Source organism: Ciconia boyciana, chromosome 4, assembly GCF_034638445.1.
Source record: "Ciconia boyciana chromosome 4, ASM3463844v1, whole genome shotgun sequence".
NCBI classification, from domain to species: Eukaryota; Metazoa; Chordata; class Aves; order Ciconiiformes; family Ciconiidae; genus Ciconia; species Ciconia boyciana.
In genome coordinates, this window is record NC_132937.1 from 21410355 (window position 1) to 21436003 (window position 25649).

The 25649-nt window shown below is 42.2% G+C and overlaps 1 protein-coding gene across 46 annotated transcripts in view; it reads left to right on the plus strand.

Moving 5' to 3' along the window:
- The window catches only part of CELF4 (CUGBP Elav-like family member 4), a 735309-nt gene that overhangs the window by 478063 nt on the left and 231597 nt on the right, over positions 1-25649 (plus strand). For 10 of the 46 annotated variants that reach the window (XM_072858800.1, XM_072858824.1, XM_072858799.1 and 7 more), the window contains exon 4: positions 21367-21376. The exons of the other annotated variants lie outside the window; for them this stretch is intronic. In XM_072858800.1, the coding sequence (XP_072714901.1) occupies positions 21367-21376 (10 nt within the window). The remainder of the gene's footprint in view (positions 1-21366; positions 21377-25649) is intronic. 46 annotated transcript variants of the gene reach the window in all.

Here is a 25649-nt window from a genome sequence, read left to right on the forward strand (position 1 = left end):
TTAAGTAGAGCTTGGCAGTTTGGGGGGGATCAAACACCATGTTTCTTTCCAAAGTGTGCATGTGCCTCTGTAATTTAATATTTCTCATTAACTTAGTGCTGGGGAAAGGTGTCAGTGCCGACAGGGAGGAGCCAGCCAGCCCCTGAGAGACCATCCATTTTGTATCACCATGAGATTTGCAAATAGAAGGAAGGGGACATAGAAGGGATCATGCAGGATCAGAAACAGACAGTTAAAAATAAGGTTTCTGAGGGTATTGCTTGGTTGGACAGTGAAGGGCTAGGTTTGGCTCACCCAGCAGCTATCCAGGAGGATGCCAAAACACAAAGTTCCTTCAAATATCCCTGCAAATGCCATGTTAGATCAGCTCCAGCAGTCCTTGTTGTTCTTTGTTGTGATCATAGCACTTTCAAATATCACATACCTCATGAAAAAGCATCAGAAAAATTGTGGACTCTACATTTTTCATAAGAGCATTTCTTTCTAACACCATTAATTTATTTTTAGCATCCACCTGGAACTAAGATATTGTAAAACCACTATCCACATTTGTTCTGTTTAATATAATTTTGAATGGTATTACTATCTGCAAATACTACCCCCTTTCTAAGTCCTTGAAGACCTTCAGCTGCAATAATTTCTTGCAGCAAGGAGTTCCATAGGTCAACTCTGCAGGAGGCAAAATATATTCTATTTCTATGCCAACTCCAATGTATAATTTATTTTCTGGATTAGTATTTTGCCTGTGCTTCTACATGAAAAGATCCCATTCAGCCCAGTACTGTCTCATATGGAGAAGAAAAGCCAGCTGGCTGTGCTGAAATACTCTTTCAAAAAGTTCCAAGAAGGAGGAAGACTCTCACATTTGTATTCTCCTTGCAACATCTCTTAATAATTTAATTCCCATTAGAAGTGCCTGTGTTGTAGGGGGGAAAAGATTTATAGAGAGATTTCACTCCAGGTTGGGTTTTTGTCTTTCTGTGTTTTCTTGGCATTTATCATGCATGTTTTAATTTGGATCTGAGTCTTGCTACCATCTGGTCATTACTGCAAAGAAATATTCATTTTCTCTGAGTGACATGGGCTTCATTCATCATGGAACTAGCTGATTGCCCCTCAGGTTTTTTTCCCATTACTTGGAATGAAGTCTGAAGATACTTAGCACCAGACATAGCAGCAGTCAATAAAGTTTGCAAAGTTAGTGGCAGCTGGTAACTGGGCACAGGAAAAATTATGAGACACTTTTTAGGCCCTGATCCTTCCACTCTTTTCCACGTCATGCATGGGAAGTGCAGCATCGGAAGCCAAGGCAGCATTGCAAAGGATGGGAAGTGAGCTAACAACTCCGTTCCCATTCTACTATCCAACTGTGAAGTGCCATCACTGTTAGAGTGAAACTTGAAGGTTTTTGCTCTCGCCTAAACACAGCGAAGACAAAAGGGAGCAATTTGCCCCAGAGGAATGTTGTGACAGCTACACTCTGTTTCTCCCACAAAGGGAACAGACTTCCAAGCAAGAAAGCCTCAGTAGTGAGAATTCTTCATGAAGAGGTCTTGAAAGCCATACTTCAAGCTTTGGGGGCAAATTAGACACAATCACTTTTAGCCTCCTACCATGCAAGAGCCTTCCCTTGACCCCTGTCATTATGGCCAACGCGCACCGGGCAGTGGGGAGCAAACAGAGGGACTCTTAACTAGTCTTAGAATTATTCAGCGTGTGCAGTGACCCACAACTGCATCTGCACCCCCTTTGCAAATAAATTGCTTGTGACTATTCTTTCCCTTCCCTGGTACTTCCCACGTCCTGTTGTGTAGTTCCCTGGACTAATCCGTCTTTGGTTCCCTTTGTTTGCAAACAACCCTTTGTAGCACTTACTGCAAAGGGGGAGGCTATGTGTGTGAGTGGTGGTGGGGAGGCTGTCAAGAGGGTGTCCCTCAGTCTCTGCATGCTGTGAAAGCCAGGTGTCAGTCAGAGGCTTGGACTAGACAGTCTGAAGGACTAAGCATCATCGTTTATGTACCTCTCCAAAGGGGGTATAGCTAAAAAAGGCTGGCCAGGGGTAGATGGCAACTTGGGATCAGTCAGAAGCAGACAGATGCAATATGTGACTGGTTGGAAGACAAGTTATTGCATGAGATTAGCTGGAAATGGATGGGAATTGTAAAATGGGACTGATTGGGAATGTAAGTCTGTACAGTCATTTTTAAAGTGCTGAAAATTAGACCACCATCCTAACTCTCTTGGCAGTCTTGGACCTACCTACCTTTCCAAGCGGTGCAGAACTACACAGATCTGTAGAAAGGAAAGTGACCTCCCAGGATAAGATCTGGCCAACGTGATTTCACTACAACCTCTGGATTTGGTCCTAGAGGTTGGCTGCTTTTTTGGAGAGAACAGGACCACTGGTAGCAAGCATTGCAGTTTAGTGTTCATCAACAGTTGTCACTGTGCCCAAGGAAATATGTTTAACAGTTTTTGGACACAGCACATTCTGTTGCACCATGTCTAGGTTGGTTTCAAATGGAGCAGTCAACAACTGGAGAAGATGATAGAACAGCTTGCATCAATTTGGAGCATCTGTGCCAGTGAGATTTTGGAGTTATGAATACCCAGTCTTCCTCCAGCCTAACAAGGCAGAGAGAGAGAGAGAAAGAGAGAACATCTGTGAATTTGCTGGAGGGTAAAACTAAGCCCTATATTGGGTAGAACAGCCTCAAAACATTGAAATGACTAGAGGAATTTTTTCTGGATCAAAATTAATTTCTACTCTTCCTAATAGATGGCTTGTTTGGAGGCTTTACTCCTGCTCAAAGTGATTCGAAGTTGGTCAGGTCCCATTACTCCTAGTGAAATCAGTCATGACTTATCTAACACAAGCAGGAGACTAAACAGAGCATTTATTTATTTATTTATTTATTTACATCAAAGAAGAGCAACAGAATCATCCAGAAGTAAGGGTGGATAGGTAGGAGAGAACCAGGGGTGAGAGAGGCAATAAAAATAGAAGGCAGTCCAGATGTTGACTGCACACTAAAATACTGCCTTTCCTCTCTACTGATAGCACCGAATGTTATTTTGTTTCTTTGGCATTCATTTTCTGAAAGTGTCTGCATGAGGAACATCTGCTCTCTCAAATCCAGACCTACAATTTGAATAAATTATCAATATCTGGCAGCAGCCCATTATTAATGGCTAGAGTTTTATAAGATTTTCCAGTATAATAATAGCGAAGCTAGCAGCTGTCATTCCTCCCAGAGAGACCCGTATTTGTCCCATTTTATTCTCTTTTTTCTTTTCTTTTCTTTTCTTTTCTTTTCTTTTCTTTTCTTTTCTTTTCTTTTCTTTTCTTTTCTTTTCTTTTCTTTTCTTTTCTTTTCTTTTCTTTTCTTTTCTTTTCTTTTCTTTTCTTTTCTTTTCTTTTCTTTTTTTCTCTCGGAATCTGAGCATCATCAGTTGATTTTTACCATGGCTCTTGGCTCAAAAAAAAAAAAAAAAAGAGAAAGCCATTAGGATCCTATAAATCAAAAAGAAAAATGACATCTTCAAGCATAAAAGACTCCCCTGAGTGTTTTGCTATTATTACCTGTACAAGGTTGCACATGTGGCTTCAGAAACATCTTCTTCCATCAGGAATCATCAGGTAGTAAGATTTCTCACTTCCATGCAAGAGACAAGTTTTATTAACTTCCTCTTCAGCATATACCCTGGTAATTAATGATGCAGTGCACCTTTGAGGTGTCCTAATGTAGGCCGTTTATCAAAAACTGCAACTGCGTAGAAAGAGGACTGTGTTCTTTCAATATGATAAATCCAAGCACGCGCTGGGATGTTCTACATCTCTCTCTTAAGCACAGCCGCTCCCTCTAATTGCAGGGTTTGACTTTCATTGCAAGTTCTGACAAATCACGTTCTGGCAGAGGGACCCTCCCATGCATGTGCGAATGGCTACGCACCAAAGAAAAAGCTAATCGCTTCCCACATTCAGCAGAGCACATGCTTAAACCCACAAGAATATTGTGCAGCCTACTTTTTGGTGCCATGCTAGGGAGCCTGTGACAAAAGTCGTTTCTCTCTAAGCTTTCTACATCAATGGGGAAGAAGGAGAAAGCAGCAGAGTGCCTGCACGGGCTTTCTGCCCTGTGTTGTCCCCTCAAACAAGCTTCTACTGTTTTGCTCTGTTTATTCCCCAGAGCTTGGCACTGGGAGATGCCTGTTATGATCTCTAGCACAGGGTCAGGACCTGTGCCACTGAAGTCATCATTGCATGTCTGGGCTTTTGGCAGGATTAAAATAGTTCTCCCAAGCTGTTTGCAGAGAGGGTGGAGGCATCTGTATTAGGCCCATAGATATGACCAGACTATTGAAAAAAGGGCAGAAAAGCAGGCTTCAAGGTGCTTTGGATTGGGTCCTGATGCAAAAGTTCCATCATCCCATAGGGAAAAAAAATGTGGAAGAAAATAATATAATCATGTCAGCAAATATAGTTGCTGAGCAAGGAGCTTCCAGCCAAGTCTGCAGGGTGCCCTTTGTCACTGCTGTGATTTGCTTAGAAATGCTGGTGCCAATCTAAACACCAGGAAAGGCAGATTTCACAGGAGATTTCCTCACATGCGGCTTCTGCCAACAGACCTGGACCAAGCAGCACCCTGTGTCCACCAGCTCCCACCGAAGGCAGAGGATGGTTCTGAATGGATATGTAGGTCCTACAGGTGTGGAGACACTAATGAGACTGGCAACCCATTCCCAGTGCCCTCCAAGTACCCAGAGGGCCAGGGAGTCACCAGGACACAGGGACAGCCCTGGAGAGGGGAGTCACTAGAACAGGCTCTGCACAGCATCCCTCCCCACGTGGGTACGCAGAGCTTTGGGTTGAGTATTGGGGAACCACATGCCAACCTTTTCAAAGTAAATACTCCTTTAGCACATATCCATGTACAATGTCCTAAGGCAGCCCTGTCCTTAGGACAGGTCAGCTGTTTTTCACCCAAAGGTGGTCCCCTCTGGATAGCATGATTGCTCTATGAACAGTGCCAGTCCTGAATGCATGAGCTCCCGTGCTGCCTCAGTGAAAAGCTCCATCTCATGCAGGGATGGTGAAGATGAATTAGTTAATTATGTAAAGTGCTTTGGAGATGAAAAGTGACATCTGAGTGCAAAGTATTACTATTAATTACAAAACCTATACCACCTACCAGGTATTATTTCTTCTTTTTTTCCCTAAATAATATAGTTCTGAAGTTCAGATAACATCACCACGAGTCAGTAGGAAAGCATAAGACTTCCAGCAAAGAAGTATTTCTATCTAAACAATCCAAAATTTCAGAGGAGCCCATTTTCTCCATGTCTGCCTGTATTTTACCACCTCTATACCACAGTGTCCCAGTACCAATATCAAATTCTAACAGCTTGCAATTCTTGCATAAAAATCTGCCCTTCTTTCTTCTGGTCTTTTGTGTAGACACCTGAAGCATCTCTGTTCAAAGCCAAAGAAGGCATCTCTGTAAGGTTAACAATATGCTTGATTCCTCTTCAGCAAATCACTTATGCACATCCTTAAATTAAAGCACATGTTTTAGGCTTGAGAAATCTGGGTGCCAAATTCTCAATGGAGCCCCAGCTTTACTGAAAGCCAGCAGGGATGGGAAGGAGAGGGAGAGGAGAAATTTTCTCCAAAAATTCAAGCTCACATGAAATGCCAGATTGTGGCGTATGAAATAAGAGAAAAAGACTGCAAAATAGGAATTTTTGTACTGTACCAAGCAGGGTATAAACTACATTTCAGACCTGTGTTAATATTTAAACCCGTTTGGTATGTTCTTGCTGGGTCACTTCAAAGCTGGACCTCAGTGGCACAAACAACTGGTCCTTATTGATTTTGGTCTATTAAAACATTTCAACAGAAAGACTCCAAAAGTGTTTTGTGAGACAACAGATAAGTTACAAACTCTGCTGTAGCAATGTATCTTATTAAAAAAGGATGCAGATAATCCAGTCATATATAACAATCAAGGCCAATATTAATTAAACAACTCCAAACAATACAGTGTATTTCTGCAAGGAGGGAGGAGTTTACTCTATATGCACCATACAGCAAGCCAAATTTAATATCTTGAGAATGAAGCAATTTGTTGAATACATATCTTTGTCCTCTTCTCTTCCCCACCCCCCCTTTTCCTCTCTCTCCTTGCACAAAATTTGAAGGCAGTCATGTAAAATGGCTCTTAGGAATATCACACACAGTTTTATTTATGGTAAATTTATTATAATAAGGATGTTCTCTGTCATTGTCTGAGAGATTTATTTATTGTATCACACTTTTGAAACTGCTGATATTGATTGTTTCAAGAGGTTGCCTTAAAGGAAGAGGGGGAGAAACAAAAAAAGCCTCACAAATGAAAAGAAATGGCCATGTTGCTATCAATTATTTCATAATGAGATATGAGGGGAGAATTTTAAACATTATCTCTAGCATTACAGTTGAACAAACAATATATTTACTGGAAATTATACTCCGATGATGAATGGCTTGTTTTAAAATAGAGATTTCTCTAATGGGGGCCTTTCTGAGCAGCAATGACACACAGTCCAACTCACAATTATTATTGCATTTTAATCAAAACTGAATTCCGTATTTCTGCCAGAGAGTGAGAAGAGTGAATCCCATTTGCAAATATCTCTATCCTGATGATGCCCAAACAATAACAAATTCTGAACTGTCCAAAAATATTCTAACAATAATGCCATTTGCTAGTAATTCATCCTTTTCCTCCTGCTAAAACCTCTCTTTTGCTTTCTTTCTCGGTGTCCAGGTACATTTTCAATTGCAAGGATTCAATAAAAAGGAATGTAACACTAGCTTTTCCCACCACCACCAAACAAGTGCACCCTCCCCCCACACAGACCTCGTCTTATGTAGAATAGGGAATTGGATATTAGTCACTGCAGTTTCTAGCTATGACAGACAGTAATTTACCATTTTATTGTGATTCAGTGCCTTGGACAGAGGCACACATTGCCTGTCATGCTGTGTTCATCACTGACTGTAGAGACAAGCGTTGCTTGTCAAATAGTAGAGCCCTTATAATGAGGACACCTAGGTGTAACATAAAAGATTCACAGGCAAAAGGACTTCTTATGGAGGGCTTAAAACCTCTAAAGCAGTGTGAGCTAGTTAGATAATACACAAACTTTAGAAGTGATACAGACAGATATTTCCCCCTTACATCTATTAGGCATATCAAAAACATTATCAACAGAACAATATGTAAACCTTTGTGCAAAGTAGGCAGAGCAATTTATTTGCATTATCTCACCACCCCATAGAAGGGATGAAGGAGATGTGTGTGTGGGTGTGTGAATGACACGCACAACAAAGCCCCCGCAACCTAAAACAGGTGTGTGCAAGGGAAAGCAGGAACCTTCTACCTTTCAGTGAAGCTGTTGGATGGTCACTAAAGAGATTTCCGATGATTTTCATTTGTCTTCATTTCTAGCGAGTTTGACTCTGCATGGCATTTTTTCATAAAGGGAAAGGTAAGGTGGGCCAGCAGGTTGCAGAATGCACATCATGCTATAAGCAGCTGTAGGGGGCAGAAAACTGACACTTGAGATTGGATTAATCCTCTATCAAACCTAATTGGAAATAATGGACTGGATCCTCAGCTGGGGTAAATGGACACAAAACCAGTGTTTTCAGTGAGGCTGTCCCCTTTTACCTCCATCAGGAAGCTGCCCGACCCATGCTTTGGCGGTGTGATTGCCTGCCTGTCGTTGCCTGTGTGCCTCCCAGAGTTGGAGCTGGTCCTCCAAAATTGCATCCCTTTGGGGTGTCAGCATCCTCTTGGTCAGTTAGGAAAGTGTCTGGATAAAACATGAGGGAAGGTTTGCAGAGCATGCAGGCAATACCTTGGCTCATCTGCCAGGTGCTGCTCAGGCCCAGTGCTTTGCTCAAGGATGCAGGCAGCTCTGCCAACAGGAAGGAGCTGAGACCCCGCAAGGGGCCTGAGAAGTTGAGTGTAAAGTTAAAGCTACGCTTGTCTTCAGACACTCGGTGCTGGTGGGTAGTCAAAGCAACCTCTGAAGTTCAGCATGTGCTTCACAAGGCTTGGGGCCTCTGTGCATACAGTTCCCTCTTGCTTTTTATCCCTATCCCTCCCACCCCAGCCTAAGTGGGCTTTGTAAGTGTGAGATTGCGAAGTGTCCTTTGAGTGTATACTTCTAAGGGTGAGCAGAGTCATATGTACATAAGTGGTCCCTGTGTGCAGACCATACACTTGCCTGTGTGGGAGAAGACAGTGAGAGGTCCATGAACCATCTTTTCCAGCTGGGGTTTCCCTAGGATAGACCACAACTGGAAACCATGTGAATAAACCCATGCCAGCTTTTCACTGGCCAAAGGGACAGCACCCTTCCTCAGCAGTCCTTCCCCTGGATGCCCCAAACCAGGGCAGGGACACACCACGGTGGTGCAGAGCTCCTGCCAGAGATGGGAGCTTCCTCCCCTCTCCTTCAGGTCCTCTGCCCTCCCTTTCCTGGGGGTATGGAGATGGAAGGAATTAAGCTGGATGCAAATGCTGCTGGATGGAAGTTGTACCATGTGCTTTTATACTTTCTCATTTGCACAGTAATGTGAGCATACACAAGTTCATCTGTGCATTGTAATATGCACATTTTCAGTCTTAGATGCTGTGTTACAGAAATCTGCCACCACACACAGTTCAGCATCTCATTTGCAGGCAAGGTTATGTTTTCCTTTAAGGATAGTTAGAAACACAACCAATTTTAGTTACTAATACAAATTTAGGAAAGTACATGTTCTAATAAAGGTAGTTTAAACGTATTTAGAGGCTGAGGAGTACTTGAACTTTTATATTGCCAATATCAGATATACATTTGAATATTAGTGAGGCTAAACTGATTGATTGAATTAGTTTAGGGAAGGGTGAGACACAAATGCAACATTTTAGTTAGTCTTATTACATTTTCATTTACCTTAAGGGAAATCGTAACTGCTTGAAGACTGGATATTAAAAATGCTGAGGTAAATTTTTGCAAGATTTTGTTTTATCACTACAAGCATATGTTACATGCTGACATTCATTTGCTAATCCTCTTTCCTATCTTTTGTCCCACCTCTCCTAAAAAAGAAAACAATATGTGAAATTGAAAAATGGTGCTCACTGAGGGGTTTAAAGACATTTGAAATTTGGAATATATTTTAAAGGTCAATTTTAGCAGTAATTATGTTATAATGGTGAAGCTTTTAGAGAATGCGAAACACAAGATTAATACGTTGCCAGATAGAAAGTGGCAGAAGACTCTATCTTGTGTGTATGTGTGAGTGAGTGAGTACGTGTGTGTGTGTGCATGTTGCATGTGTTGAAGCTTACAAGCTCCAGCAATACATTAGAACAGCTTTCACAAATACAAGGAACAGTGATACAGTTTGTACATGTATAAAACTTCCACTGATATCAAGGACACTTGCACTGAACACAGGCTCATATTTTTAGTCCTGGAAAGGGATTCTTTATTACAAATTTGCTGTTCCAGTTAATGGCAACAACAGTAGCATCAGCTGATCCTCACTGGAACTGAGAATCCAGTGTGCAAGGTGCAGTACGGTCAGAGAATAAAACCCATAAAACTACTCATGCACATTTACTTAGTCAAGACAAAGTGAGCCTTTTAATGCATTTTGAGGGGAACTAGAGATGCGATTAAATCAAATGAAATATTCTGTTTTATAATGGGTGTCTGTGTACAAAACAAACGTATTTTGTTCTTTTTAAATTCTTGGATGGGTGCTTTAACCACAGGATCATCTATGTAACTTTATATTTTGCCAGATGAGTTATTGGCTCATTGTGCGCTCCTTGTTGCCTGATAACTTAATGTGCCTCAGTTTACTCAATTGAAAAAAGAAAACCCCAAGTCATGACAATGTCAAACATCGTATGAGTTTTGAGTTCTTCTGGAGCAAGTTGTGTAAGATGTTTCAGATTCTCTGATGGAAATCACTGCATAAAGCATGATGAGAACTTACTCAAAGTAGCCAACAAACTTTTTTCTTACAAAAAAAAAGCACTGTTGGAGGCAATCCTACCACTCCATAAATGGCATTATTCTGAAAACTCAGTCTAGGCTTTTCACTGGGGCCTGGTACAGATGGGCACTTTCATCCCATCAAAGTTTCTCAGTCCTCTGACTTCTTTTTGGAAATCCAAGCCTGACAGCACATTTCTAAGATGGAAACAGCCACAGGGATGAATCAGAGCCTGAGCACAGAGGGAAATGTTAATACTGTCTAGCTGTAGCTATCTGAAGCAAATCCTGTGAAATCTGGAGGCCCCTGTGTGTCTCCATTATACAGGCGTGGGATTCATTTCCTTTATTTTTAGCATTTAGAAGCCAGGGGAAGAAGTCTGATTGGTTTTCTTTTAGGGCCAGTAGAGAAAAATGGGCAGGTAAAGAGTGTGGATCACCCAGCCGGTCCTAGGCAGGTATCCAGACTGTTGTTGCTCTCCCCTGACTACACAGGGAGGCTAGGCAACAAGCTCAGGGTAGGCATCTAACTCTTAGACACTTAATCCTTAAATGAATTTCATCTGTATGCTCCTCACTCTAGATGCTAGATGCTCCCATTTGTATTTAAGTTAGATGCCTAAAGACTCCAAGAAGATGGTAAGCTCCCATCTCCCCAGCGAAGGAGTGAATATGAAGGCAGAGCCCCCATAGCGCAGGCTGTGATTGCTTGGGAACCTGCAAGGCACCTGGCCACTGCTGCAAGGCAAAGTAAAACAATAAACCAAACCGTGATGTATACTGAGAGAACTAGTAATTTCCCAAAGCACATCATAAATAGTATATTTATAGCATTAATTAAATGTCTGCAACTAAAATTATTTATAATAGAGATGTGTGAACTCAATAGATTAGTGAAGCCAGCTTGTTTCATTCCAGAAGGACTGGACAAAGACTTATTACACTGTATATGAAAGTCTTAAACAATTGCTGGCTTTGAAAAGTTTCTTTCCAAGATGTCTGCATAACACTAATGAATATGCTATAGAATATACCTTATGAGAGAAAACTTAATTTGTCTTGACTCCTCTTTAACATATTTCTGCTATAAACAAGAAGAAAAATCCTTACCTGTATCCTAAAGAGATAATAATATACAATGTTAAAGAGAGCTCCAGAAAACCTACATCTTAGTATCTTTTGGGGTTGGGTTTCTCAACAGAGTGTAAAGCAAAGCGCAACTGCAGGACTAAAGGCCAACAGGTTGCTGTCTCTGTGGGCAACAATGCCTACATCTCTACCTGTAAATAAAACAGTCCAGGATGTTGGCATGAGCCCTGCCCTACAGTTTCCCATACTACTGAACTGTTAGCATGTCCCTTGGCAGTTTTGGCCTATGTCCCAATTGCTCTCCAGTCCCTAGATGAGAGCATACAGCATGCCAAGGACCATTCCCAAAAGTAGTGTGAATTAATTTCTACCAGGTTTGTCTCCTTCCACCCTACTCTGTCCTCCACTGTGTTTCCAGCAGGCTTTGCATGCTCATGGGTGCTGATACATCCTTATGCCACACCTCATGGCATTAGCACATCCCCTCATTTTCAGGCTTTGAAAACCCTGGTCTGTTATATGGGGTTTCTTTCCTGTTACTCTGAGCAGAGTTCACACAAAATAACACACCTGTTTACTGTGAGTGTGGTCAGACTATGTCAGTTGGCCTCAGGGCTAGAGAATGGTCCCTAACCCTGTTTTATTTAGCCATGTGGACATACCCAGTGCCTCTGCTGCCTTTGGGAGGGAAGGGCTAGTTTCCAGCAGCTGAAAATCTGTATCTTTAAGCATGGGGAAGCTTTTCTGTTCCTTCTCTAACTGTCATCTTGAGCCTGGAGGCTCAAGAGCTGGTTACCCAGAGCGGGTTAGATCATTCTCTTTTCATACAGCAACCATTTACTCATGGGCCACTCAGCTGGACCAGCCAACAAATGACTGGGGAGAGAAAGAGGAGGTGGTAAGAGCAGTTGTTGGAGGTGGTAAGAGCAGTTGGAGAGGGTAAGAGCAATTATCTGTTGTTTTTGTGATTTGGATCCCATTTTATGAGGCTATGAACACCCACCAGCCAATCAAAATTAATAATATAGCAGGTCACTGCCAAGCTCCATTGTTATTATGTTTAACTTTTATTTTCTTTTCCTCTTCTTTTACCCTCCTGAGTTTCCTTTGAGGTGACTGTGCTCATCCCTTGTTGCTTCTTTGTCCTCAAGGTCATGCATCATGAAGATTCTCTTCACTTAATAGACTGAAGGGTAAATAAATCAGGAGGAATCAAGTCCCTCCATTCCCCGTGAGTAAGGAATCTGCCCCCTGCAACTTCTTCTGGTCCTCTTAGTAGCTGTTGTCCATTTAATAAACATCGTAGCAAGGCAGTGTCTCTTTATCATCTCCCTTCAGATTCCAAGACTCTGTGTTGTGCATTAAAGGTTTGGAGCCACAGGGTGTGCCAAAAGCTGGGTCATATGTTTTGCTATGATGTTCCTACCATTTCAGCTTTGTCTATAAAGGGCAAATGGTAAATCATCTTCCTGAGAGTTCATGGAGCATTTCTGCAGCAAGAGGAAAAAGTGAAAAAGTTTCAAAAGAGTGGCTTATTATCTCAGTCAGCCAAAATTCGCCTTGCCCGTCACCTGCCTAGGAGTCTTCATTTTCCTTTCTTTATTCTTCAAGTTATTTTTTTTCCTTAGTTTTTCTTCACTTTATAAGCTTTCCTGTAATTCTGTTGCTTCAGTTTCAGATCCACACCCCTTTTCAGCTCTCCAATTATAATATTTTGAACTTTAACATTAAAACCAGGGTACCTGTCTAGCATCTTTCCTGTGTAGGTTTCTAAGCTTTTTGCAGACAGTAATTAACTGAACCTGACAACAGTCCTGGAAGTTTAGGTTAGTGGAGGCACAGAGTGCCTGAATGGTCACATATTTAATTAGTGGCAGAGCTAGAAAGAGCCCAGGAGTCCTGACTCCTCATTCCTTGATTTGACCATCTGATGTTGTCTCACACGAGGCACAGGAAAATATGGATCAGGCTATCCTTCTGCCTATCCCTCCTCATCTTACTGTAATTAACCATATTTAATCTACTTTATCAATGCCACATACCCCACCAATCTTTTCTGGTTAATACTCTGTGATACTCTGATTATTCTGTAATACTCTGTCTTCTGGTCCTATCCTTTCCCTTGAGATATACACCCCTGCCTGCTGTAGTGTGGTGGAAAACAGGAGTGGGTTATTAATGATTATTCAAGGCTCACCTTCAGCTACCCCAACCAGTGGGTCCAGCCAAGTAACTCAATACTTTTCCTTTCCCCTGTTTGAAGTTATTCATCAGCAGAGACATCTTTGCCTGGGAGATGGCTTGTTGAGCATTGCAGGACTCCTTGCTTGTGGTGAGGTTTACAAGCACATCTGAGCTGATTTTTCTTCCAACACATGCCCAAAGTTTACACCGTTCCTAAATCACTGCTAAGCACGCTCCTTTCTCAGACATCCTGTCAAGCTTAAATTTATCTCTGACTTCAGGTAGGGACAATACCTTATGACAGGGAACATGTACATCCCTTCCCCATCTATCCCATGTCCTTGTACGGTTCCTGACATGTTGTTTTCTAGATTAAGCTCTTGTGCTCCCTTTTGTGTGCTTGGGATGGACTGGGGGCCAGATGGAGGGATGGGGAGATGGTACTGCAGTGATGGGAAGAGCATAGGTCGGTGGACTCAGGACACTTGCACACGTTCTTCACATCTTCACAAAGAAACATTTCAAATTACTTTGTCCACAGTTGCAAAAGAAGCTGTGGCAGAGCTCATGACTGTTTCCCTGCTACTGCTTCACAAGGTGTCTCCTTACTGGTGGGGCTAACCTTCACCAGCCCCATGCAGGTATCTCGGTATAGCTGGGGGCAACAAACCCTTGCACATACTGGATCCGCTTGTCTCAGTTTCTGCACTGTTTCCAGTGTTCATCATCCCTCCCTGTATTGCCATCTCTCTGACTAATTAATAAGTGAGTCATCTTCTCCCGTGGCCTCGAAATGCATTCAAACTGTCAGTGGAGCATTTATTTATTTATTTTGTTGTGGTTAAAGGCCTACTCTTCTAAACAATGAAAGGATAAATAAAATCAACTCAGACAAGGTTATTTCACATTCCTAATTTCCAACACCTTTTTTTTTACTAAAGACCCACGATGCTTGTTCGTGTTTTCCCCTCTTCCCTCTCCCACCCGCTAACAAAAAGCAAAATACATTTTCGAATCAAGATAAAGCCATCAAAGAACTAACTAAACATGATTAGAAAGGACCTCTCCTTAATGGGAAAAAAATAATGATTTAGACCTGGCTGCTTTCCAAATATCCCTGTGCAATCAACCAAAGAAACACATTTTAGAAAACAGAATTGTAAAAGTAACTTTGAAGAATCGGTTGCCATGGAAACAGATCTGTAAATACTTAACTGCAAACATTAAGTGACACAGTGATATTCCAGAGCCCAGGATGCCTTAAAAGGATGGCAGATTTCACCCAGCTCTTTAAATAATCAACTTGGCTGTGCTTTGATTTTTCTTCTTTTTTTCCCCCTTTCCTTTCTTTTTTTCACACTATTCAGTGCAATCGCATCCCTGTTCTCAGGCATGTGTGATAATAGAAATGCCAGAACTATTTTATAAAAGAAAGTCCTGATCTTTTGTAACATGGAGGCAGGGAGGGAGGAGGGGGCACCAAATACAGAGTCAGAGCAACCTGTGGAGTCTGAAAATATAGCCCAGAGTCATTCTGTTTCCCTGTAACTGCAGGGTCAGAAGAAAGCATGATTGATTGTGGCTTTTCACTGCAAGAAAAAACCACAAACGACCAGCAATTTCTTGTCATCTGCCAGGGAAGAATTAGATGCAAGGAAATAAAAGGGTTATGGGCAATTTTAATTTAAACAAGTGGGTGCATTTATGTTGTGCCCTAGCCTTAAATCTTTGCTCAGAGTTAACTCACTCCTGGGTTCCCCAATACATTTCAGGACCCAACTCCTGTTGCCTTCAGTGGAGTAAGAGTGCCCTGCTCCCTTGAGGAGTCAGGGCCCCTCTCTTTTCTTGTTGTGGAGCATCCATGCCCCACGGGTTTATCTGGTTCAGTCAAGAGGGTGAGTTCATCTGAAAGCCTCAGGTGTTTGAGGGGCAAAACCTCTCTCCCCATGCTAAAATCAGAGAAGTCAACAGCACTGGTATTTCCTCCTGGGAGAACAGTGAGGGGTGGCTGCTGATAGACTGGCTGCAGGCACTGATTACAGAAGACTGCAAGCCTGCTTTTCCGAGATTTTGAATGTGTTGCATTTTCAGACATACTTCAAAAGGTCTACATGTTCTCCCCAGTCTAAAGGAAGGTGAGATGGGTCATCAGTAGCGTAGTGTGAAGGATAACTTAAGGGATGGCCGTGACACAGTGCATAAGTGCATAGTGGCCTGTGGTTAAATATCTCGTCCCATCAGATGCCTCTTAATGGCCTTGATTACCTATCTGAAGTTTTGGCAATATAGGTTTTACTGCAGTTTTAAACCTAACGTGGGCAGAAGCTGACCGCAGGTTAATTTAACTTGTAGAAATCTTTTGGGCAAAGTGATTCCTCTTTGGCTTCTGACAGATTATACTCAGAGCCTATGAGCATCCCTACACTGCTAAAATAGCATATGGCTTTTCCAGAGTAAGGGGCTAGGATAGAGGAGAGGATTTTTTTCCCACTACAACCCTGCCGTTGGCAAGCACTTGGATTTGAACCAGAGATCCTCACTGCTGAGCAACAGCCTGTGAGTATCTGCAAACACGAGTTTAGCTGTCGCTTTAGGAGGACCTTTAATAACCTGGTTGTTTTCATCATTCTGGTTGGTTTTGAAGTTTTCTCTTCCCTGGGGGCTGGCTATGTTATCCTACTGAAAGCTGAGCAGTATTATCCTTTAAGCTGATTTTTCTGCCCAGCTTAGGAAAAGAAGGGATGGGGAGAGGAAGGAAAAAAATGCAGAGGCCAAGGATGTAAGAAAAAACAGGAGGGGACAGAGAAATGCAGTTTGAAAGGAGCCCTGATCTCTAGAGTGATCACCTTTTACTTACACATTTTATTTGCTGGAAGTCTGTACAGCTGTAAGAGATTCATCTCTCCTCTTTCTAGTCTTGGGGGTTACTGAAATGAACAGTAAAACACAGATAGAGGGATAAACCTAGATATAGATAAGTTAGCAATCAATTTGTATATAGAGACATATAATTTTTTTAAGAGGTGTCTTTATCTCAGATAGCTGAAAAGTTCCCACCTAGATCTCTCCTCTGCCCAGCCTACCTATCTCTGTCTCTCACATACATGCCATCTGTCTGGGAACCTCTGAGAGAAATCTGTGTCATCTTTGTGGAAGGAAAGTGAGGAAAAGCACATTTTCCTTTGCTTTCCTCTACTCCTTCCTGCCCCCTCCTCTGGGTGCATGCTTCAAGGAGTTGTGTGTGTGGCAGGCAGAGCCCAGCACAGGGCAGGGAGAGGAGAAGTGGTTCTCATTTGCAAAATCCACGGTGTTTTCATCCTTGGAATGGTGGTGATGGGGTGGGGGAGAGGAAGGGGTATGGCATGTCTCTTCAGTTTATCACTGCCTGGGCTCTCGCCTTGTCATTCGGCACTTGCCATGAATCTAAAGAGAGTTTGGCCTTAATAACTTCACACAAGTACTGCATTGCCAGTGATTTTAGAGATGGGTGACAGCAAGCAAGGAATTATAATGAATTGCTGCAAATGACTTCTTCACACAAATTACAGTTATTTTCCTCTGAGCCTGCATGCTTTCCAACATCAGGATTTTGGTTCAGAAGATAGGGTTGGGTGTTTATGTGTCTAGGGAGACAGACATACATTTTACCATCACACTGGGACCCCTTTGCCCCTTTCTTTCCCCACTGCCTTCCTGGGTTTTGTTTGTTTGTTTCAGATTTTTTTTTCTTACATGCAGTCAGGAAACCAATTTTCCTACTGAAAGCAATACATTGCTCACAAGCCATCCTGCACTTCAACAGAGAGTGGAAGGAAGTTTGGCCCTTGTTGTGACTGCAACAATTTAATTTGAAGGAAGTTTGGCCCTTGTTGTGACTGCAACAATTTAATTTGGAGTTAACATCTTCGTCTGTCACCATAGTTATCCAGACTGGGCTGTGAAGATCCCCTTCTCCACTATCGACCATGCCACGTGGCTGTTTGGCCATCTTGATAGGTATGCCCTGGTGAAGGTGCTCTTGAACATCATGACTGCCTTCACGAGGGCAGCTGTTTTGGTCTCAGAAGGGTGGGCAACCATTCCTGCAAGCATAGCCCAGCTGCTCAGCACCCAGAGAGCCCATGACTGGGGCCCCAGGAAAGCAGGTTCAGGTCAACTGTGACTGTTGCCTGTAGGTAGAGTTAGCTTAGTCAGTCTGTGGTGCATTTGGGTTCTGGTTATTGCAGGAAAGAGAGTGAAGATCTCCCAAATACAGCATGACTTCCTTTAGACTGGCGCTTATTGCCAGTACATGGCCAGTACCTGGCTCATGGCCATTTCTCACTTCTCCATTACAGTCTCCATTGTTTTCTTTAAGAGATATTTTGAGAAATAGTGAAGCTAAGCAATTCTTGGCATTTCTAAGAAGGAATTGCCCGAAGTCTCCACAGATAGGTAAATTGCCCTAAAATCTCCTTGGTGCTAACACATAGCCAAACTCTCCATCTTAATGCTCATCCTGGCTCAGAAGAGATCTCTTTACTAGGGTTCAGTGCATAGCTATCCTTGGGTCGAGGGCAGGAGAGTTCCTTGCTTTGTCAGTCCCCACGCTGAACAGAAGACTGGAGGTGGTACTGTCTCTATGTCTTCTTCTCTGTGCATGGGTTCAGATGATTTCAGTGGTGGTCTGCGGAGAGCAGAGGATACGTGCCACACAAAATCAAGAATTACCTTCAGCGAGGTGTGAAAGGAGAACTGTTAGGCAGTCACTTTGTGCAGTTCTGCAAAGGTCACTTCTGTTCTTGCTGAGCATCTTCCAAAAGCACTGGAGTAAATGGGAAGCTTTATTTTGACTGCCCTGTTGTTTGTTACAATTTGGGAACACAAGTTAGTTTCTCCATGTAAGCCAGAAGTATAACTCTAAGTGCACATTAACCTCATCAACTTTAGGTATTTAAAAGGATCGCTGAAGAGTTTTGACTGAGACCAGAGGTCAGCTGAGCTTTTGGACAGTTCAGGCAGCTCCTATCTGATTCACTCTGCCTCAGTGTAATCATCCATACAACGAGGCCTTGCTTCAACTGTTCAATTCCTAGATTGGTTTTAGAAGACATTATTTGTGTTATTGCCCGTGTTACTTGCTTAGTTAGCAGCTGTCATATGTCAGGATCAACTAAGCGGTGATAATGCATGGTAGAATTATTTAAATTCTACATGGGGTTATTCTTAAGTGGTTAAAAAAAAGAATGTGTCTGTCATTCAAGCCCATGTTATCCCAGGGGTGTACACCTGCTGCTGTTGAGTCTCAGGTGCATTCAGGACACACATTTGATCTCTTACTGCTTTCATTCCTCTGCATGGAAACGGGTTAGTCATTGTGAGGACTGTTGTGAGACCAGACAAAGTCCAATTACTAAGTGCCCTGAGAAACAGAGGACTGAAGAGAATATTATTAAAGAGTGACTTATTTCAGTAAAGGCACTGAAAGCAGCACGCTTGTGTTTGCTGTAGTCCGATGTGTCTTTGAATCGCCACCGACTTGGTTACTGGCAGGGAGAATCTGTTGCTGCTGCTGGCTCTGAAGTGTCAATGCAGTTAAAGGGACACTGCCAACACACGCTACCTCCTCAGGAACAAAATGTGAATTACAAGTAGTTTCAGGTGCTATGTTTTCCCTTGAGTATCCCTTGTTGATTTCTGTTGTCTTGCAAACATGTTTTGAAATGCCTTTTCTTCCCTTGCTGCAATGTGAAAGCCCAACGACTGACTGTCAGGCCCCGAATGAGTGTTGCAAAGTCCATTGCTGGTAGAAGGGTGATGATAGTTTCACTTCGGCAGTCTCCCTGTAAGAAAGTGCATGACGATGGTATTCTGCATCATGCACCTTGTCAACAAATTTATCAATTAAGTTTCAAGGCAAGGAAGACATCCTCAGGCAGTATCAGTACCTGCTCTTACAGAGCTTTCCCACACATCCACTGCTGGCCTTTGTCAGAGGTGGGATGTGCTAGCATGGATCTGTGGTCTGTCCCTGTGCAGCCATTTGCAGGTTATGAAGTATGGCATCTTTATTTCTTTACAGTTATGTCAAAAGCTGAGCTGGGTAATTTAGTGTTCAGATCACAATTGGATTGGGCAGGGTTAGCAGTTAAGAAAATTTATATTTAACTTGGAGGTGACTGAATATTACTGGTGCCATCTCACAGGTATATGATATTGTAGTTACTTTTGTCTATGGCTCTAAAATCAGGAATGAACCTCAATTTTCATTTGCAACAGGCTTGTACTAGTGTAATCACACTGGATTGAAGTGAGGCCACATGCTCTAAAGTTATCGAGCTACCAATGCTTATGAGTTACCATCCACCTTTTGGGCTTCTTGTGGGTTTTTTTGCATGCAGGGGTGGCAGAGCTATATCAGGTCAGCTGACAGAGGGCAATTGATAATGTATGGCACCAAAATCTCTAATACAGGAGCTATGCACTAAGCACTGCAGTGTTAATTTATCCATATCAGGTGTGAGCACACAATCACATTTACATCAGTGAGCTAGCTAGCATTGCTACAAACTTCAAGTTGTAACATTGGTTTTACGTAGAAGAATAGAAAATAGATTTTCTACAACTGGACATTAATCCCAGATTCTATCTGAACCTTAGGTTCAATCTGAAACTTTTTGAAACACAGTTAAAGCATCAAAAACATCAGAGACATTTGAACCAGCAGTATATAAGATCAGCACTTTGTTTCATGGGTCTGATGCTTTTGTAATCCTCTAGCTGGTGCCATATACCTGGATTACTGTACCATTTAACCAGAGCCTTACTTAAACTAGTTAAGCCAAACACTGTAATTCCTTTAAGAGGGCAACTGATTCCACCTTATTTTAAAACTTCCTAAATGAACTAAGCAGAAGTAGAAATGTCCTCACAGTCTTCTGCCTTGCTCTAACAAAACGAACCTAAATAGGAAAGCTGACTTAAGCAATCACAGCTTTGTCAACATTTGGTTTTGTCCCGAATTGGAATGAAAAGGCAGAATATCAAAACCCGTCTTGGCACAAGGAGTTCCAGAAATGCTGAAACTTTTTAGTCTGACATCTTTGATTGAAGAAGAACATTTAGACTTTCCTCAAATTTAAATTCAATTTCCAGGCAGCCAGACCTGAGCTGTCGCAGTGCCTCAGGCAAATGCTGTGTATGGGGGGCACCGTGGGATTTGTAGCCTGGCAGGGGAGCCCAGCCCTGTGAAGGATGGGGACATGAGACAGCTAAACTATTGCTCTCACAAGAAATGGCTCTCAGCACTATTATTTGAATTGTGGGAAAATTCCACTTTCATCAGAAGTCCTTCAATTATCTTTTTTCAAACAATAGAAAATTATCCCCATTTAAAGGAGAAAATGATCTGTGGGTTTAGCAGAGAAAAGGGGACATCTGACCTAAAACACATTCTTGAAAGGGAGAATTAAGTGTTTTGTGCCTAATTTTGAAGAAGAAGAAAAATAAAAACCACAAAACCCCCCCTGTTTGCTATATTTGATGTTGTGTTTGTGTTTTCAGTCAGTTTGACCAGCATTCTTCCATAAAGCATCTTGTCTACTAGATTTTGAGACATTAATGGCAAGGAACACAACTTATTTTCTGTTGCATAATTTATGATGATGTGTTATTACTAATTAAATGCAATAATAATAATAATGAATGCAGTCCTCAGGCTTGAACAAACTCAGTGACTTGAGCAATTCAGGTTGCTTCATTTAGACTCCCCATTTAAGTCTTTGTCTTCAAAAAAAAAAAACCAAACCCTGATGTTTCACAGAAGTTTTTTTCCAAAGTGTTTTGAGTTACATCTCACCAGTAAGGTGGGCAGGAGAAGTCCAGGAAGGGGAATTGACAAGTATTCTTTACAAAGTGAGGAGCTACACAGTTGTAGATGTACATCATACACAATTACAGGTCTTGAATGCAGTAGTTCAGGAGAGGGGAAGGAGCTATATTTCATGTCTCTGAGGTTCTTGAATCTAGCAAAAGAGCAATAATTGGAAGTGGATTACACCAGCTGCCTAGCTAAATGCCTGTCTTCTTTATAGGGGAACCTTTCTTTATGTCTCCATTTAATTCCTTCACTATTTCTTTTTCATTTGCTATTTCTAAGATTAGGCAGAAGTGGTAAAAAAAAAAGGTATCCCCACACCTGCCATGGTGACACTGAGATGTGCATTGTTCTCTTACACCTTCTCCATGCTGGCTCAGCCAAGATTTTAACACCAAGCAGACAGATTGGTGGTGATGGTGATGCTAGCAGTGGTGGTAAATATGGTAAGAAGGAAGAAAAAGGATTAAACATATAACTTGGTGAACTCAACCTCATTCCTCTAGTCCCTCAGAGCAAGTGAGGGAAAAAAAAGACTGTGAAGGGATTTTAAGGAAATGGGAAAGGCAAGAAGGGAAAGGGCTGGGTGGGTTACAAAACATTTTTGGGACATGTGGAAACATGGATTTGCAAAAGAAAGAGAGAGGTGTATTGTGTGGTGCCATGTGGATTTTCAAGAGAGAGACAGATGCATATGATCAGCTTCCCCTCCATCTTCTCTTCCCACTGTTTTGCTGAAGTCCCATTGTAAGTGAGGAATGGGGAAAGCTGAGCCTGCTGTTGGGAGGGCAGAGCAGGGACTCTCAGTCCTAGATGGAAATCAGGCAGAGGGAATGCTTGGTCAGCTTAGCTTTGAATGAGAAAGAAAGAAGCCAAGAGGCAGAGAGAGAGGAGAAAAGACAGGAGGAGAGAGAATTTTGGATGCTTTGTTAATTTAAAAGCACAGTAGCACAGCAGCACAGCAGACCCTGTACTTGATGTCACCGATATGAATTTCAGGCCTTTCCTTCTCAGAGAGCAACAGAGAAGGAAACAAGAAAGGCAGAGGTGACATTTAACCTTTCCCTCCCTAAAGAGCAAAGGGAAAGGGCTGTCAGATGCAAGGAGGTCAAAGGAGCTCTGACCGTTACCACCCACCACTGGGAGAATGGCTCATCCCTGCTTGTGTTTTGAACAAGACAAAGAAATCTTGATGGAAAGAAAACCCATTACATATCTTGCTGTAATGGATTTTAAACGCCTTTATTTACCAGCAGTGACAATAACTTCCTGTTGGTATCAAGGCATCACCAGCTAAAAATAAAGAAATCTCTCAACTGATGGTGCATGGGGTCAGGAAATAATTCTCCTGCTCTCCCTGTCTAGCTTTGCATAATTGACCCAGTGAATTATGGGGGTGAAATGGGGAGATCACCATCTTCCAAGGCAGCAAGCACCATCTTGGCAGAAGACAAGGACCAACACTGTACAGCTCAGTACAGCAAATTCTGATGTCTCTTTTAATAACCACAATATTTCAACTGCAGAGACATCAACCAAAACCCAAAATACTTAAGGCTAATGTAGATAAGTCTACTGTTCTTTGCCAGGCTTTATCTCACCCGTGGCTAAGTTAATTCTGATCAGTAGTGTAAATCCAGACTCTCTGTCTTGAAAATGCTTGCTGACAAATTGGAGAAGAAATTAACTCAATTGGATACGTTTTATTTCTAGCCACCTTTACATGCTGAAATGCTATGAAACATACCTAACATGGCCAGTCCCTGATTGTTCTCCCTCTCCCCTCTTAGTTTCTAAAGACAGTTCAACTAGGTTCAGTTTATCACTGAATAGTTGGGGTTGGAAGTGATCTCTGGATATCATCTAGTTCAGCAATAGAAGGGGTTGGAGCAATTTTTGATGTATAAGATGAACTACTAGAACTAAGGACATGGGAGCCAGCTACACTTTGCTGCTCTTGTTTGTGGTTAGTAAAGAGTAGGTTTCCTTGTCACATATCCCACAGTTTGTTTAGAAAAGAAAAATGCTGGCTGTACCAAAGCAAAATTTCTGCCTTCCTATTCCTGTTAAATGTGGGATCCTAAAACTCAGTGGCAGATGGCAGTGGAATGATTGCTTCGGATACTGAAGTATATGCTTTTTCAAGCAAAGGGTAGGGGGTTCAGTGAGAAAGATTAGGTGTGGACTGCAGGAGCTCATCTCTGCTTAATTTTGCTTTGCTTAAGCCAAGTATTGACTGAGATACGAGAAGATGCACATCTTGGCAGTTGGCAAAACCTTGTCCCAGAGATGATGACCCCAGATTCCCAAAACCTTTCCTACTTTTACAAATGCAATTAGGTCCTTCACCTATTCTCACAACCATGTCTTCTGTACTTGTATGACCTTTCCCAAGTCCATGTGTAGGGCACAAAGAGAGCCTGGGCTCCCTTTGTCTTCCTTGGCAGTCTAGGGAGGAGGGTAACCTCTGGACTTTCTCACATTAAGCTTTTGTCTTTGACCCCCTTGGGATCCTGGAAAGCCCTTCAAACAAGTTCTGTGCTCCACCATAAGTAATTTTTTCACTGGGCATGTGAATTCCCTAACTATTTTACAACTGACAAGAGGAAATGACACAAATCTTGGCATTTTACAAGAAAAAGCTCCAAAGCCTTGCACGGTTTCACAACTATGCCAACCTGCAGATGTTCGAAAGTGATAAGACCCCCTAAAAATCATAACACTGATCGGCTTAAAAATCATTACCTTTTTTTCTTTTTCAGTGGTAAAATTTGTGGCTTCTTTTCACTTCTCTTGTGGTGTTCAAGTCTTCAGGGCTCAGGACTTGGTTCACATTTTCAACCTTCTTTTGTTCACAGCAATTCATGTCTGGAAAGGTATTTATTTTTTAACTGAAAGCTGTGATTTGCACACATAACAGCAGAACTCTGGGAGGAGTCATGGATCAACACTAAATATTCTGACACTCAAAGCAATTGCTGCAGCTAGTAATATGGATTCATTACTGCTATTCTAGTGGCTTCTCTGAAACCAGTAAGTATGTTTTTAAGTGTTGTGGTTTAGCCACAGTTGGCAATTAAGTACCACACAGCTGCTCGCTCACCCTCCCCCCCGATGGAATGGGGGAGAGAATCAGAAGAGAAAAAGTAAGAAAACTCGTGGGTTGAGATAAGAACAGTTTAATAATTAGAACAACAACAACAAAAAATAATAATAATAGTAATGAGAAGGAAAACAACAAGAGAGTGAGAGAGGAACAAAACCCAGGAAAATAGCAACTGATTCAACCGCTCACCAACTGCCGACGAACGCCCAGCCAGTCCCTGAGCAGCGATTGCTACCCCCAGGCCAAATCCCCCCAGTTTATATACTGAGCATGATGTCATATGGTATGGAATAGCCCTTTGGTCAGTTTGGATCTTGGCTGTGCCCCCTCCCAGTTTCTTGTGCGCCCAGCAGAGCATGGGAAGCTGAAAAGTCCTTGACCAGTGTAAACATTACTGAGCAACAACTAAAACATCAGTGTGTTATCACTATTATTCTCATACTAAAATCCAAAACACAGCACTATACCAGCTACTAGGAAGAAAATTAACTCTAGCCCAGCCAAAACCAGGACAGTATCCACCCCTTATTCTATACCATCTATTCATGCCCAGGTCCTACCCTTTCTAATACATTCCAATTAATCACCACCACTTTTCCTGCGTTTTGATATATACACACAGATATCATTCCCTTGGTCTATGGGCCATCCCTCTAAAATGTCCTTTGAGTTCATTTAGTCCATGACTTTGGACTCCATCTGTCCTACAGTCTTTCAGGGCAGGAGAGATGGTGTGTGGCGTTGGATTGTTGCATGCTGAAGCCAGTTCTGGTTCCATCACCGCTGCACTTTGCTTGGTTTCATCAAAGTTCATTCTTCATTAATCTGGGTGATTCTCACTGAAATACCCTTGATATGGCGTATAGCAACCATAAAAGTGATGACATACAGTATTATATAGCAATTAACATCATACCATTTAGTTCATTGGCTATTCTCACCCAAAATCAAATCCCCTTGAGGTACACATCGGACTTCCCCATCCTTTCGCATTACCCACCAAGTGCACCCGGGTCCTTGAGCAAAAGCAATCCCACGAATGGGTTTGCCTTTGCCCGAGGCAGGAGTAACCCAGACTGTTTTCCCCAGCATGTTTTTTGTGTGCACTACAGGGACTTTATCTCCTTTGACAGTGCGTAAAAGTTTTGATTGGGCAGGGCCAGCTCGATTGACAGATCCCCTAGTGTTGACTAACCAGGTGGCCTTTGCTAAATGTGTATCCCAATGTTTGCATGTCCCAGCACCCATTGCTCGCAGTGTAGTCTTTAACAGTCCATTGTATCATTCGATTTTCCCAGAGGCTGGTGCATGATAGGGGATGTGATATACCCACTCAATGCTGTGCTCTTTGGCCCAGGTGTCTATGAGGTT